The sequence below is a fragment of the Hemiscyllium ocellatum genome, chromosome 15 (genome assembly GCF_020745735.1).
Source record: "Hemiscyllium ocellatum isolate sHemOce1 chromosome 15, sHemOce1.pat.X.cur, whole genome shotgun sequence".
In the NCBI taxonomy this organism is placed as follows: Eukaryota; Metazoa; Chordata; class Chondrichthyes; order Orectolobiformes; family Hemiscylliidae; genus Hemiscyllium; species Hemiscyllium ocellatum.
This window is the reverse complement of record NC_083415.1, coordinates 67231457-67246173: the sequence shown is the minus strand read 5'-3', so window position 1 is coordinate 67246173 and position 14717 is coordinate 67231457. Positions and strand designations below refer to the sequence as shown.

At 42.6% G+C, this 14717-nt stretch overlaps 1 protein-coding gene across 8 annotated transcripts in view; it reads right to left on the bottom strand.

Moving 5' to 3' along the window:
* The window catches only part of ralgapb (Ral GTPase activating protein non-catalytic subunit beta), a 143325-nt gene that overhangs the window by 105410 nt on the left and 23198 nt on the right, over nt 1-14717 (bottom strand). For 7 of the 8 annotated variants that reach the window (XM_060836570.1, XM_060836572.1, XM_060836573.1 and 4 more), the window contains exons 2-4: nt 6612-6838; nt 1287-1489; nt 174-337 (exon numbers count right to left, since the gene is read on the bottom strand). In XM_060836570.1, coding sequence (XP_060692553.1) covers nt 174-337; nt 1287-1489; nt 6612-6797 — 553 coding nt within the window. In that variant the 5' untranslated portion in view covers nt 6798-6838. The remainder of the gene's footprint in view (nt 1-173; nt 338-1286; nt 1490-6611; nt 6839-14717) is intronic. The other variant, XM_060836571.1, reaches the window with a different exon arrangement.

Below are 14717 nucleotides of genomic sequence, written 5' to 3'. Positions count from 1 at the left end.
GACCTGTTCACTTTGGCCAATCTTGTGGTTACTTTCGTTAATATCTCCTTGAGGTACAGTTGCAAATTTATGTCTGATTAAGACCGCTGTGGAATAGCTTGAAACGTTTTAACCTCATTAAGAACACAATATGAATGAACATAGAATATTGTCGCTGTTGCCCGTATACTAACCTGGAACTGTTGGAGCTGCCAAAAGCGTGTCATTAATTTGCAATAGGAAGAGCAACAGAACTTCCCATGTTTCCCTTGACATGTTGGCAGATTCACGTGCTAATTTCTGGACTGCTACTAGAACTCGCATGCACAGTGAGATCTGGTTATGAGCGTAGTCTGGTCTGAAAACAAAAGACAGACAATGGTGTTTAAAATAAAAAAAATTCTTCGAAACAATGTGTGATGAGCAAGTGCAATATCTCAATTCAATGTAATTTATTTTTCAACAATTGTTGATTTTGTTATTAAATCTCGATGCTGAGTGTGTCATAACATTAAGTTTCACAATTGTTTTCCCCTTATCACATATTATTCCCTGACCAAAAACATGGACAGAGATATCATTTAAGTCTCTAGTAATTCAGCTCTTCAACAAGATAGCCAGGAAGGTCATGTAATCTGTTATCACGGATGTAATACCACTGCACCGACCGCCGAATTTTATTGCAGTAAAGAAATACTGCTGAATTAAATGTGACAGAAATGGGATTTTATGGAGCTTTTATTGATGGAAGATGACAAAAGACCATTCAACCCAAATCACTTTTCCATTTGGTCTGTATTTGAGGAAAACAATTATGGGATATATAAATTATGTCTTGGCTGCCATACCACGACCTCACTCCATGCTGATTCTGCTCTGTGCTTTTATTGAATGCCTCAGTGGAGTGCGTATTGGAGGTGATTGATGTAGGGTTTTTCTATGATTTAGCATAGGAACCTAGAATATCGGAACAATAGTAGACTGTTCAGCCCTTTGAGCCTACTCCGCCATTCAATATGATCATGGCTGATCATCAACTCAGCTGCCTGAAATTAAATTCAAACAAAAAGCTAAAAATAACCATAATCTCAATATATCAAACAATTTCTTGAAAGTAAAGATAAACTTTCCAATCCTGAGAGAGGATAAAATAGGTAGGAGCTGAAGAGTATCCACTACCTCAGCCTGTGCTGATTTCTTCTCCACTGAAGTATATGGACAGGAAAACAAGGCTGGATGCATAACCACATAGTTCCACTCCTGCTGGTTTTATATTACATCAAAGGCAAAACATCTTTCACACTTACCGAGGAACAAACAGATTCTGCAGGTGTTTGAGAATAGTTTGCACGTATAAATTTGGTTCTTTGACAATGGGCTGAGGGATAGAGTCACGGCGAGCCACCAAAGCCATAATCCAATCGGTATAAACATCCACACATAACTTTACTGTTTCCCCATCCAGAGGCAGAGTCAGTCCATAACAGAGGACCTCCATAGTCCATTTCACCTGCCCAGGAGAGTGAAGCACAATATCAGTGTCCATGCTCATAAGCATTTTTCTGAGCTACCCAGTTAGAATTCAACGGTCCCATTCAGCCTCATGTTCAGTCAATTTACATCAATCAATCTTTGGTCAGCCAGCAGAAAGATGGCAATTCTCCAACTGTTGTCAGAAATTGACCCCAAAAATGCCACATAAGTGTTGCAAAGTTGAGTTGGAGACCTTCCAAAATTTCAGGGAGACACAAAGTCCATTAAAGTCCATGTTGTGTGGTGACTGTTTTTCTTCTTGAAAGACTTTATTTGTGATTATAGCTGCTAGAAATTTCAATCTATTAAACAGTGACAACTACATTTAGGGCTTCATCCAAACATCTTAAGCAGCTAAATTCACAGACAACACCAAGACAGATCATAAGGTAACAGGAGCAGAATTCGGTTACTGGTCCACTGCGTCCACTTCACTAATCGATCATGGTCGCCACATTACCTAAAGGATGTGGCTGCTTTGGAGAGGGTGCAGAGGAGGTTCACCAGGGTGTTACCTGATATGGAAGGCGCTAGCTAAGAGGAGAGGTTGGTAGATTAGGACTATCCTCATTAGAAAGATGGAGGCTGAGGGGGACCTGATTAAGATCTACAAAATCATGAGAGGTTTGGACAGGGTGGTAGCAAGAAGCTTTTTCCCAGAGTGGGGGTCAATTACTAGGGGTCATGAGTTTAAAGAGAGAGGGAAAAGTTTAGGGGAGAAATGTGTGAAAAGTTCTTTACACAGAGGGTGGTGGGAGGGCCTGGAACACATTGCCTGAGGTGGTAGAGGCAGGCATGATGGCGTCACTGCAGAAGTATCTAGACAGATACATGAATGGGCAGGAAACAGAGGGATACAGATCCTTCGAAAATAAGCAACAGTTTAGACGGAGGATCTGGCTCGGTGTCGGCTTGGAGGGCCAAAGGGCCTGTTCCTGTGCTGTAATTTTTTGTTTTTGTTGATATGTTTTTCAACCCCTTTCCCCTGCCTTCTTCCCATAACCTCTGATCCCCTTACTAATCAAGAACTTATCTTTGTCTTCAATACTGTCAATGACTTGGCATCCACAGCCCTCTGCAGCAATGAGTTCCACTGATTCCCCACGCTTTGCTAAAGAAATGCCGCTCCATCTCAGTTCGAAAAGGGTCATCCCTTCACTGAGGCTGTGCCCTCTGATCCTAATCTGACCTACTATAGAATCATCTCCTCCAGATCCACTTTATCCACCCTCACTGTATTCTGCAAGCTTCATTCAGAAACCTTTTCAAACACATGACCATTTCCACATAGAAGGACAAAGGCAGTATATACTTGGGAATATCACCAACTCCAAGTCACTCTCCATCCCGACTTGGAGATATATCACCGTTCCTTCAATGTTGCTGGTTCAAACTTCTGGAATTCCTTCCCCAGTAGCACTGTGGGTCAACCTACAACAGGTAGATCGCTGCAGTTTAAGAAGGCTGCTCATAACCATCTTCTCATGGCAACTAAGGATGGGCAATACTTGCTGGCCCAGCCAGCGCAATCCTTATCCCACAAATGAATGAAATAGATCCTTCCCTCAACCTTCTAAACTCAGAGCACAAACCCCGAGTTCTCAACAGCTCCTCATAATGACAAGCCCTTCATCCCCAGCATCGTTATTGCAAATCTCCACTAGACTCCCCCAAAGCCAACACATTCCTCCACAGGTACCGGATCCAAAACTGCTTACAATATTCTAAACGTGGCCTAGCCAGAGCCTCAGCAGTACATCCTCTTGTAATGAATGCTAACACTGCATTTTCCTTCCTACTGCCAAAAGAATCTGCATGTTAACCTTATAAGACCCTTTGTGCTTCAGATTTCTGAAACCTTTCCCCATTTAGAAAATAATCTACAACTCTCTTCTTTCCACCAAAGTACATAACCTCACACATTCCCCCACTGTTTTGCCCATTCTCCTAGCCTGTCCTTCTGTAGCCTCCCGGCTTTCTCGCTCCTCCACCTACGCGTCATCTGCAAACTCAGCAAACGTTAGTCCTAAATTCCTTTGTGAAGATCATATTTATACAATGTAAATATTTGTGGTCCCAACACCGACCCCGGTCATCCTGAAAAAGACCCCTTTATTGCCATTCTCTGCCTTCTGCCAGTCAGGTAGTCCTTTATCCATGCCAGTTACATTGCTCTTAACAGAATGGCCTCTTACCATATTTAACACCCTCCTGTCCTGCACCTCACCAAAGGCTACTGATTCTCCTTTGTCCAACTTGCTCATGACTTCCAAAAAAAATTCTAACAGATTTGTTGGGTATGAGTTTCCCTTGATGAAGCCATACCATCTCAGCCCGGTTTTACCAGGCACTTCCAAATACTCCACATCTCTTCCTTAATCATGGACACTAATATTGTATCAACAACCTATAGTTTCCTGTCTTCTGCCTCCCTCCCTTCTTAAACAGGAGTGTTATATGAGACACTTTTCAGTCCTCTAGATTCTTCCCTGACTCCAGTGACAGTTAGGAAAGTATGTTGTGAAAAAGACACAAGAAAGTGGCAGATAAAAATAGATAAGTTGAGTGACTTGGTGAAGATCAGGCAGATGAAGTATAATTTGGGAAAATGTGAAAAATCACAGTATTACTTAAATGGAGAATGACTGTAGAATTTAGAGGTACTCGAGGACTTGGGTATTCCAGTGCATGAGTCACAAAAGTTAGCATGACTCAATTGACAAGTAAATGATTTTGAATAGCCTTAACAAGGTGAAAATGGAAAGGCTGTTTCCTCTGGGTTATTGATCCAGAACTGAGGATATTGTTTTAAAATTTTAGAGATGAAGGAATGCTTTTCTCTCTAAGAGAGTTGTACAATTTTGGAACTGTCTACCACAAAGACACTGGAGCTAGGGTCATTGAATATTTTTATGACAGTTGTAGATGATTGCTTGCCAAGCAAGAATCTAAGTGTTATTGGGAGATGGGAAGGAACGTGAAATTTGAGACAACAGATTTAAAATCTGAAATTGATGATTCCTCTGTTTAACAAAAAAAAGGGTCATGGGTCAAAGGCAGGTATATGGAGTTAGGCCACAGATCAGCTGTGACCCCCACTGGATGGCAGAAAAGGACAGAATGGCCTGTCACAGTTTCCATGTTCTGATCAGCTCTGGTCTTATTGAGTGGTGAAGCAGGTTCAAGGTCGATTTCAGTACCTATTCCACATGTTCATAAATATCTACATATATACAAATGCAATACAGCATTCGCGGGTTTTGAGAAGATTTGTAGTTCAGGTTGAGGCTCTGGATGTAGGTTTGCTCACTGAGCTGGGAGGTTCAATTTCAGATGTTTCGTCACCATACTACATAACATCATCAGCGAGCCTCTGGATGAAGCACTGGTGCACACCTCCCCCCCTCACTTCCCTCCAAGGCCCCAAGGGATCCTTCTAAATCCATCAGAAATTCACCTGCACCTCCACACACATCATTTACTGCATCCGCTGCACCCGATGTGGCCTCTTCTATATTGGGGAGACAGGCCGCCTACTTGCGGAACGTTTCAGAGAACACCTCTGGGACACCCGGACCAACCAATCCAACCACCATGTGGCTCAACACTTCAACTCCCCCTCCCACTCCACCAAGGACATGCAGGTCTTTGGCCTCCTCCATCGCCAGACCATGACAACACGACGCCTGGAGGAAGAGCGCCTCATCTTCTGCCTAGGAACCCTCCGACCACAAGGGATGAATGCAGATTTCTCCAGCTTCCTCATTTCCCCTCTCCCCACCTTTTCTCAGTCCCAACCCTCAGACTCAGCATCGCCTTCTTGACCTGCAATCTTCTTCCCGACCTCTCCGCCCCCATCCCCTCTCCGGCCTATCACCCTCACCTTAACCTCCTTCACCTATCGCATTCCCAACGCCCCTCCCACAAGTCCCTCCTCCCTACCTTTTAACTTAGCCTGCTTGGCACACCCTCCTCATTCCTGAAGAAGGGCTTATGCCCGAAACGTCGATTCTCCTGTTCCCTTGATGCTGCCTGACCTGCTGCGCTTTTCTAGCAACACATTTTTAAGCTCAGCAAGCAAGCCTATATCCAGCAATACAGCATGTTACAGTCTTGCTACCTTTTAACAGAGTAATAGAGTCATATAGTACAGAAACAGACCCTTCAGCCAACTAGTCCATGTCAACCAGGTACAATAAACTGAACTCGTTCCATATGCCTGCATTTGGCTTAAATCCCTCTAAACCCTCCCTATTCACGTGCTTGTCTAAATGTTTTTTTAAATGCTATAATTGTACCCACCTCTAACAGTTCCTCTAGCAGCTCCATACATGCATCAACCTCAATGTGTAAATATTACCCCCTCAGGTCCCTTTTAAATCTCTCCCCTCTCACCTTAAACCTATGCCCTCTCGTTTTGCACTCCCCTACTCCAGCGAAAAGGCCATAGCTATTCACCTTATTCATGCCCCTCACGATTCTATAAGGTCACCCACCAGCCTCTGACACTCCAGGGGAAAAACACCCCAGCAAATGGATGTGCAGGCTAGCTGAGTTAGCGCTGGGAAATGCAGGGTTGGGGGTGGGTTTGGGTAGGATGCTCTTCGGGGTTTCAATGTGAACTTAATGGGCCAATGGCCTGCTTCCATACTGTAGGGCTTCTGTTCAACCTATCCCTATAGCTCAAACCCTCGGCAACCTCTTTGAAAATACTTTCTGTACCCTTTCTAGTTTAACAAAAACCTTTTTATAATCGTGTGACTAAAAATGTATGCAGTATTCTAAAAGTGGCCCCAATAACATCTTGCACTGTTGCAACATGATATACCCGATTCCTGTACTCAATGCTCTGATCAATGAAGACAAGCATGCCACATGCCTTCTTCACCACCCTGTCTATCTGTGAGCCACTTTCAAGGATCTTTACACTTGCACTCCTAGGTCCCTCTGTCCAACCACCAGGGCCCTACCATCAATTGTATAAGTCCTGTCCTGGTTTGCCTTAATTTACATAGGTTGGGATATTTTTAAAATGTGTTTAGTCAGACAAAATGTTTATTTTTAACTATAGCATATGGATCAATCTTTGAGTGACTTGCCTCTTTGTCGGTTTTTAGAATGCTTTCATTGCTGGTTACAGAAGAACTGTTCAGTCCCTGCCCCAGAGGACGGACCACAGCATTAGCTACATCTTTACCAACGGTGCTGGGATAGCTATGCAGAACGCTCATGTGACCTCGGTCACTCTGGATGATGAGTTGCAGAGACCGCCACTCAGAGTACATGGTGTAATGGTGGCACACGACCCACTCACTTCAACATCTGTCTGAAAGAAAAGAATCAGGCATCAGCACTAGATTAAAGGTTTCAAAAGAACATTTGAATCATATCTTTTTTCTATGTGAGCAAACAAATCTATAAGAAAGATGCACAACAGAAAAATTTGCAGCAGAAACAAAACAATAGGCATTTCGAGCTACTCCTTGTACTCAAAACCACACTTGCCTTCTCCATCACCATATCAATCAGTGATTGTATACCCAGAATCTAATTTAATTATCTCGAGCAAAATTATAGCATCTGCTTCACACTGTTTGCTTCAGTGGCATCTTGAACTCCACAAATGCTATGGTTCTTGCTGACTTTTCAATGTGCATTCACAACATGCAAACATTCATAGAAATTCTATGTCTGGAATTTCAAGGCACAATACTTAGTAAATTCTTCATAAACTGCTCAATCCTTAAACTGAAAAAAAACCAAGACATTGAGAGCAGTACAGATATCTGAGGTCATTCAACTCCACTTCATTGTTTCTCAGTCAAATTCCTTGCATTGTAGTAATACCTTGAGCATACTGTGACTCAGTAAGACTAAGACTGACCACTTCCAACTTTAGGAGTAACAAAGAATTGGCAACAAGTACCATTCTTGTTAGTATTAGCCCATGTCCCAGAGTAAAATCGCCCATCTTTAATCTGCCTAACAAGTTTAAAGTCAAATGTAAAATCACTAAGCAAATTAAAACTAGTTTGAAATAGTCAACAAGATCACAATATATAGGTGGATAGATGTGGAGTAATGTAGTCCAGTGATAAAACAAATCAAAACATACTGGGACTTACTGACAGACGCAATTATCTGTGTAAAAACTGAAAGACTCAAAGCTAGACCAAGACTGTAATACAAGATCAACCAAAAGACAACCAACAAAGCTTGTCAGGTGTATATAACTGGTTCAGTCTTGGAGCTACCTTCCAGTCAGTTACTTGACATACCTGAATGTCTATTCTTTCCTTTAAACATCCTCCTCAATTTAGAATATATTTAGCTCCAACAAGGATTAATGCAATTTTATCAGTCTCACCAGCTCCATTACAAAACTAAAAGGACAATGCACTGTTTGTTTTCCTATTTCCAATTCTGGCTCAATTGCTAAATTAACATATGCCACACCTGGAATTGCATTCTCTTCAGTTCTGTTTACCAGCTTTTTATATAGAGGTACTTCTATTAATTACACTTCGAAGAGAATTCAGTCCCTGTACGACAATGCTGTGGAGGTGCCGCTGTTGGACTGGAGTGGACAAAGCCAGAAGTCACATGATATCGGATCATTGTCCAACAGCTGTTACTTCACTTGAAGAAGTACAACAAAACAAACATGAAATTAGACATTTTTGTAGTCGTTCTGTTATCATATTTGTATCATTCTTCAACTCTGAATTAGTCCTCCAATACCCACATCTAGGTCATTTTGCATTCAAAATGCAAGAATCTTAAAGCTTAAGCAACACCTCCCTCCCCCCACAAAGAGGAACCTCACTATCTCGTTCATTCCAGTCCAAATTAAAATCCATTCACCAGTCTTCTCTACCTCACATGGGGCATGGATTAGATGGATAGCCAACATCTTTTTCCAAGGCAGGGGAGTCCAAACCTAGAGGGCATGGGTTTAAGGTGACAGGGGAAAGGTTTAAAAGGGACCTGAGTGGCAACATTTTCACACAGAGATGATGCGTATATGGAACAAGCTGCCAGAGAAAGTGGTGGAGGATGGTACAATTACAATTGCAACAGGTGTATGAATAGGAAACATTTAGAAGAATATGGGCCAAACACAGACAAGCGGGACAAGTTCAGTTTAGGATGTCTGACTGGCATGGACTAGTGGCCTGAAGGATCTGTTTCCGTGCTGTACGACTCTAACACTCTCAATGATCAACCGACTGTTATTTAAAGAAAAGCAGATCAGAACTTCTGCCACGGTGACAATGAATCTCACTAAAATGGTACAATGTGAAATTTCAAATGTTGACACCCTCTGAGATAAGAAATTCCTCGTCTGATTCGATTTATTATTGTCACATGGAAAAGGAAACAATGAAAAGTATTGTTTTTCATGCTAAGCAAATTGTACCTTACATAACTACATCAGGGTAACAGAACGGGAATGCTGAATATAGTGTTACAGCTAGGGAAGGTGCAGAGAAAGATCAACTCTAATACGAGAGGTCCACTCATAAGTCTGATAACCAGGGAAGAAGCGGTTCTTAAATCTACTGGTATGTGTTTTCAAGCTTTATCTTCTGCCCAACGAAAGAGGGTGGAAGAGAGTGTTGACTGCTTTCCCGAGGTAGTGGGAAGTGTAGATGGAGTCAATGATAGGAAACTTGGTTTTCGTTATTGTGTGCAATTCTGGCCTCCCTCCTATAGGAAGGATGTTGTGAAACTTGAAAGGGTTCAGAAACGATTTACAAGAATGATGCCAAGGTTAGAGGGTTTGAGCTATTGAGAGTGAACAGGTTGGGGCGGTTTTCCCTAGAGCTTCGGAGGCTGAGGGGTGACCTTATAGAGGTTTATAAAGGTCATGAGGGGCATGGATAGGCTAAATAGATGAAAGTTTGTTCCCTACAATGGGGAATCCAGAACTAGGCAGCACAAGTTTAAAGTGAGAGAGGAAAGATTTAAAAAGGGACCCAAGGGGCAATTTTTGCACGTGTGTATGAGCTGCCAGAGGAAGTGGTGGAGGCTGGTACAATTACAACATTTAAAAGCATCTGGATGGGTACATGAATAGGGTTTAGAGGGATATGTGACAAATGCTGGCACATGAGACTAGATTAATTTAGGATATCTGGTCAGCTTGGACGATGTGGACTGAAGGGCCTGTTTCCATGCTGTACATCTCTATGACTAGTCTGTGTTCACAACTCTGTAATTTCTTGCATTCTTGGGAAGAGCAGTTGCATCCAGATGGGATGCTTTCCATGGTGTATCTACAAAAATAGAGGAGTCAATGTGAACATGCTGAATTTCCTTAGCCTCCTGAGGAAGTAGAAGCGTTGGTGTGTTTTCTTGACCATGACATCGATGTGGATGGACCAGGATAGATTGTTGGGAATATTTATTCCCAGGAGCTTGAAGTTGTCAACCATGTCCACCTCAGCAATGTTGATACAGACAGGGGCGTGTCCTCCACTCCGGTTCTAGAGGTCAATGACCAGCTCCTTCATTTTGCTGACATTGAGGGAGAGATTGTTGTCTTTACACCATGCCGCTCTCCTGTATTCTGTCTCATTGTTGCTTGAGATCTGAACTACTACAGCAGTGTCATCAGCAAATTTGTAAATGGAGTTTGAGCTTAACGTAGCCACACAGATGTAAGTGTATAAGGGTAAAAACAAGGACTGCAGATGCTGACAACCAGAGTCTGGATTAGAGTGGTGCTGGAAGAGCACAGCAGATCAGGCAGCATCCGAGGAGCAGGAAAATCGACATTTCGGGCAAAAGCCCTTCATCAGGAATAGAGGCAGGGAGCCTGCAGGGTGGAGAGAGAAATGAGAGGGGGGTGGGGGTGGGGAGAAAGTAGCATAGAGTACAGTAGGTGAGCGGGGGTGGGGATGGAGGTGATAGGTCAGAGAGGTGGGTGGAGTGGATAGGTGGAAAGGAAGATAGGCAGGTAGGACAGATCATGAGGGTGGTGCTGAGCTGGAAGGCTAGAATTGGGGTAAGGTGGGGGGGGAAAATGAGGAAACTGATGAAGTCCACATTGATGCCCTGGGGTTGAAGTGTTCCAAGGTGGAAAATGAGGCGTTCTTCCTTCAGGCGTCGGGTGGTGAGGGAATGGCAGTGGAGGAGGCCAGGACCTGCATGTCCTCGGCAGAGTGGGAGAGGGAGTTGAAATGTTGGGCCACAGGGCAGTGGGGTTGATTGGTACAGCTGTCCCGGGAGATGTTCCCTGAAGTGCTCTGCTAGGAGGTGTCTAGTCTCCCCAATGTAGAGGAGACTGCATTTTCCACCACCACTCTAATCTATACATGAGTGTATAAGGGGCCGAGTATGCAGCCTGTGGGGCACCGGTTTTGAGGATTATTGGGGAGATGCTGTCGCCTTTACTTACTGACTGTGGTCTGTGCATCAGGAAGTCAACGATCCAGTTGCAGAGGGAAGCAGAGTCTTAGTTCTCTGAGTTTGGAGATGAGTTTGGTTGAACTATGGTGTTGAAAGCAGAACTAAAGTCTAAAAATAGGAGTCTGACATAGATTTCAATCTTAAAGTTTGCACCCCATTATTGTGAGACTGTGTCCTCTGAGTGGAGGACACAGAGTCTTCCATGAGGGGAAACATTGTCTTAGCATTTGCCCTGTCAAGCCCTTTAAGAATCCTGTACTTCATAATATAACAAGATACAGGAGCACAATTAGACCATTTGGCCCACTGAGTCTGCTCCACCATTTGATCAAGGCTGAAATGCTTCTCAGGCCGTTCTCCGGCCTTCCCCACGTGACCTCTGATCCCCTTATTAATCAAGAACCTATTTACCTCTGCTTTAAGTACACTCAACAACCCAGCCTCCACAGCCCTCTGTGGTAATGACTGTCATGGATTAACCACCCTCTGCTGATGAAACGCCCCCACATCTCCATTCTAAAGGGTCATCTCTTCACTCTGAGGTTGTGCCCTTGGCTCCAAGTCTCGAGTAGTGGAAACACCTTCCCCCATGTTCAGTCTATCTAGGCCTCTCAGTATTTTGCAAGTTTCAATCTGGTCTCCCTTATCACAAGATCCAAGTACAAATCCACAGTAATATGACAAGGCTTTCATCCCCAGAACCATTCTTATAAACCTTCTCCGGACCCCGTCCAAGAACAGTGTCAGTAAGATCATCTCACATTCACTGCAAGCCCAGTATGTAGAGTCTGAGTCTATTTAGTCTTTGCTCATAAGACAATCCCTCTATGCCAGGGACATCCTAGGAAATTTTCCCTGAACTGCTTCCAATGAAATAATATCTTTGCTTAAAAACACTGCTCACAGAGCTTCAGATGTGGTCTCACCAGCACCTCGTACAGTTGCAGCAAGACTTATCTTCTCTTATATGCAAACCCCCTGGTAATAAGGCCTTTTCTGTGATTGTAAGCTCCACTGTAAGCTCGTCAATGCAATGTCTCCTTTGCTGTTTAACATTCACTGTTATCTGATTACATTTCTGGGAAGCAATGAGAGATTTCTGAGCAATGAGCAATTTGTTTGTTAAATACTTTTTATAGATTCAAGTTGATTTAAAAACAGCATGCAGCCCAACTACTTTTACCAGTGAGAAAGATGAGATCAGAAAATTAAATACATTAGGTATGAATGAGACCAATTATTAGACCAATATAACTGATCCTTTATTGTCACTAGGTCCAACAGCCAACCCATCACCATTGTTGTATTCGGTTTGCTGCGGTTCCCCTACCACCTTTTCAGGGCTGCAAGAAATGGACTTGCGAAAACGTTCTACAGCCAGAAAGCTGTTTTGAACAGTGTCAGCAGTTTAGCAATTCTACAAATGCAATACTGCTATTTCTAACACAACAATCATCCCACAAGGGACTGCATTCATAAATGAATTTCTGACAGGTAATCATACAAACTTGGGACTGAAAGTCATTGTTAGAGATTCTCTGACTCTAAAGGAAGAGCTAAGAGTGGAATAACTGAATGCAACCCTTTAAGTTGGGCAACAGCTGCAGATTAATTAATAAGGGAAAAATGTGATTGGAACCATTTTTGACTTTGGTTAAGGTTTCAAATATAAAGTTACAAAAGCATACATACTGACATGTAAATGAGGAGCAGGTAGGATTCCCTCTAATTTCTTTCTGTTTGCAGGCCTACATGGTCTATGCATGGCAGTAACTTGCAGATCAGAAGTCACTGCTGCATTCGCGTGCCATGGTGATCACTGTGGATGGAAGTGTGAAATGGCTGCATGCTTGCACAGCTTTGAGGGAACATTGGGAGTAGCTTCTTTAGTCTGTGCTGACATTAAATAACATCACAGATGGTCAGATTGTAAGCTTCAACATCACATTACCACTTACCATTTCATCCATTTACTTACAATAATCCATCCATTTCTACCATAAAAATATTCAATAATGCTGCTTTAACTACTTATTGAGAAAGATTCCTGACTCAGAAAAAAAAATCTTCTTACCTTCTTAACTGTGCTATCGCTTAATTTTAAACAGTGACTCATATTTCCAGATTCTTCCACTTTCTCCACACACATTCGGTCAAGCCCCTTCAGATTTTGTAGATATTTTCTAATCAACCGGTTCAGAGATGTTATTACATACATCTGGAGCAGGTGGGACTGGCCCACAGCCTCCTGGTTCAGAGGTAGGGACATTCTCGCTGCACCATAAGAGCCCACTCAGGATTTTGTATGCTCCAATCAAGTCAGCTCTTACTCATTTGAACTACAGCATTACTAGCCAATCCTGTGCAATCTTTCTTTACAAGACAACCTGCCTTTTCCAGTTCTGTCTAGTCAATCTTCTCTGATCAGTTTCCATCACATTTTCATCCTTCCCTAAGAGATCAGTACTGTACACACTACTCCAGATGTGATCTTGCCAGTGTCCTGTATAAATGAAGCATAATCTTCCTATTTGTACATTCAATTCCTCTTGTAATAAACACTAACATGCTATTAGTTTGCCAAATTATTTACTGTACCTGCCTTTTTGAAATCCATGAACAAAGACACCCTTATCCCACAGCTCCACAATCTCTCACCATTTAGACAATACGCTGCTGTTTTAATCTTCTTGCTAAATTACATAACACCAATTAGGAGAGAGTGTAGGCCATTCAGTCCCTTGAGATGGCTTTGCTGTTCAATAAGATCTTCGTTGATTTGTTGTGTTTTGCAAAGAGGATGACTGTACATTTTTATTTTTCTGTATGTTTGATTATGGACTGAAATGTGGAAAAGGACTAGGTTAAAATGCAAAGATTGTTGAAGGATTCTTAAAACTTCATTCACAGGATAAAGACATTGTTGATTATGCCAGCATTTATTGCCCTTCTCTAATTGTTGGGCATTTTAAAAGCAAATTACCTGACTGCCAATCATTTAAGATCTCATTACATGGCTGTTATTTTTTTTGGGGGGATGGGGATGGGGAAGGTGTTGTTGCTGCTTACGAATGGGGCTTCGACCATCACCAAGTAGTTGACTGGCTTAGAAAGAGTGGGCAGGGAAGACCTGTTTTCCCTAAAAACATTTACCAGAGAGTATGGATTTAAGGTGATTGGTAAGGGATTAGAGGGAGTTCGAGGGAAAAAAACTCTCACCCAGAAGGTGATGGCTATCTGCAACTCACCACCCAGTTCAGTAGTTAGGACAGAAACCTTTTACTCAATTAAAAGGAACCTGGGTTTACAAATGAAGTGCTATAAAGTGCAATGCCACAGACCAGGTATCAGAAAGTGGGATTACAATGGGCAGCTAGTTTATTCAGCCAGTGCAGACATGGCGGTCTGAATGGCCTTTCTGTACTGTAAATGTCTATGGTTTATGGAGACAGCAACTTAGAGTCTCAAGGCATTGGGAATGATTCAGAGGAAAATGGCACCTGTATAAGCTGGACGTCATCAGGTCTGGGATCAATGTCTTCATAGTATCTAATAGTGGGAGAGGGTTTAGATTATAGTGACAGGGAGATGGGATCTTGAGCAAGGAGTCACAGAAGAAAGAAAAAAGTATAAAAATAAAAGATAGAAAAACAGCAAGCACAAATGGATTGCAAAGGAAACAAGGGCCAACAGCAAATAGGGCAGCAGTACAAAAAAAAGTATAAAATGGTAAAAAGACAAATTCTGAATACAAGAAGTGCAAACGTGTAGGATAGGATTGTGGTTAGGGA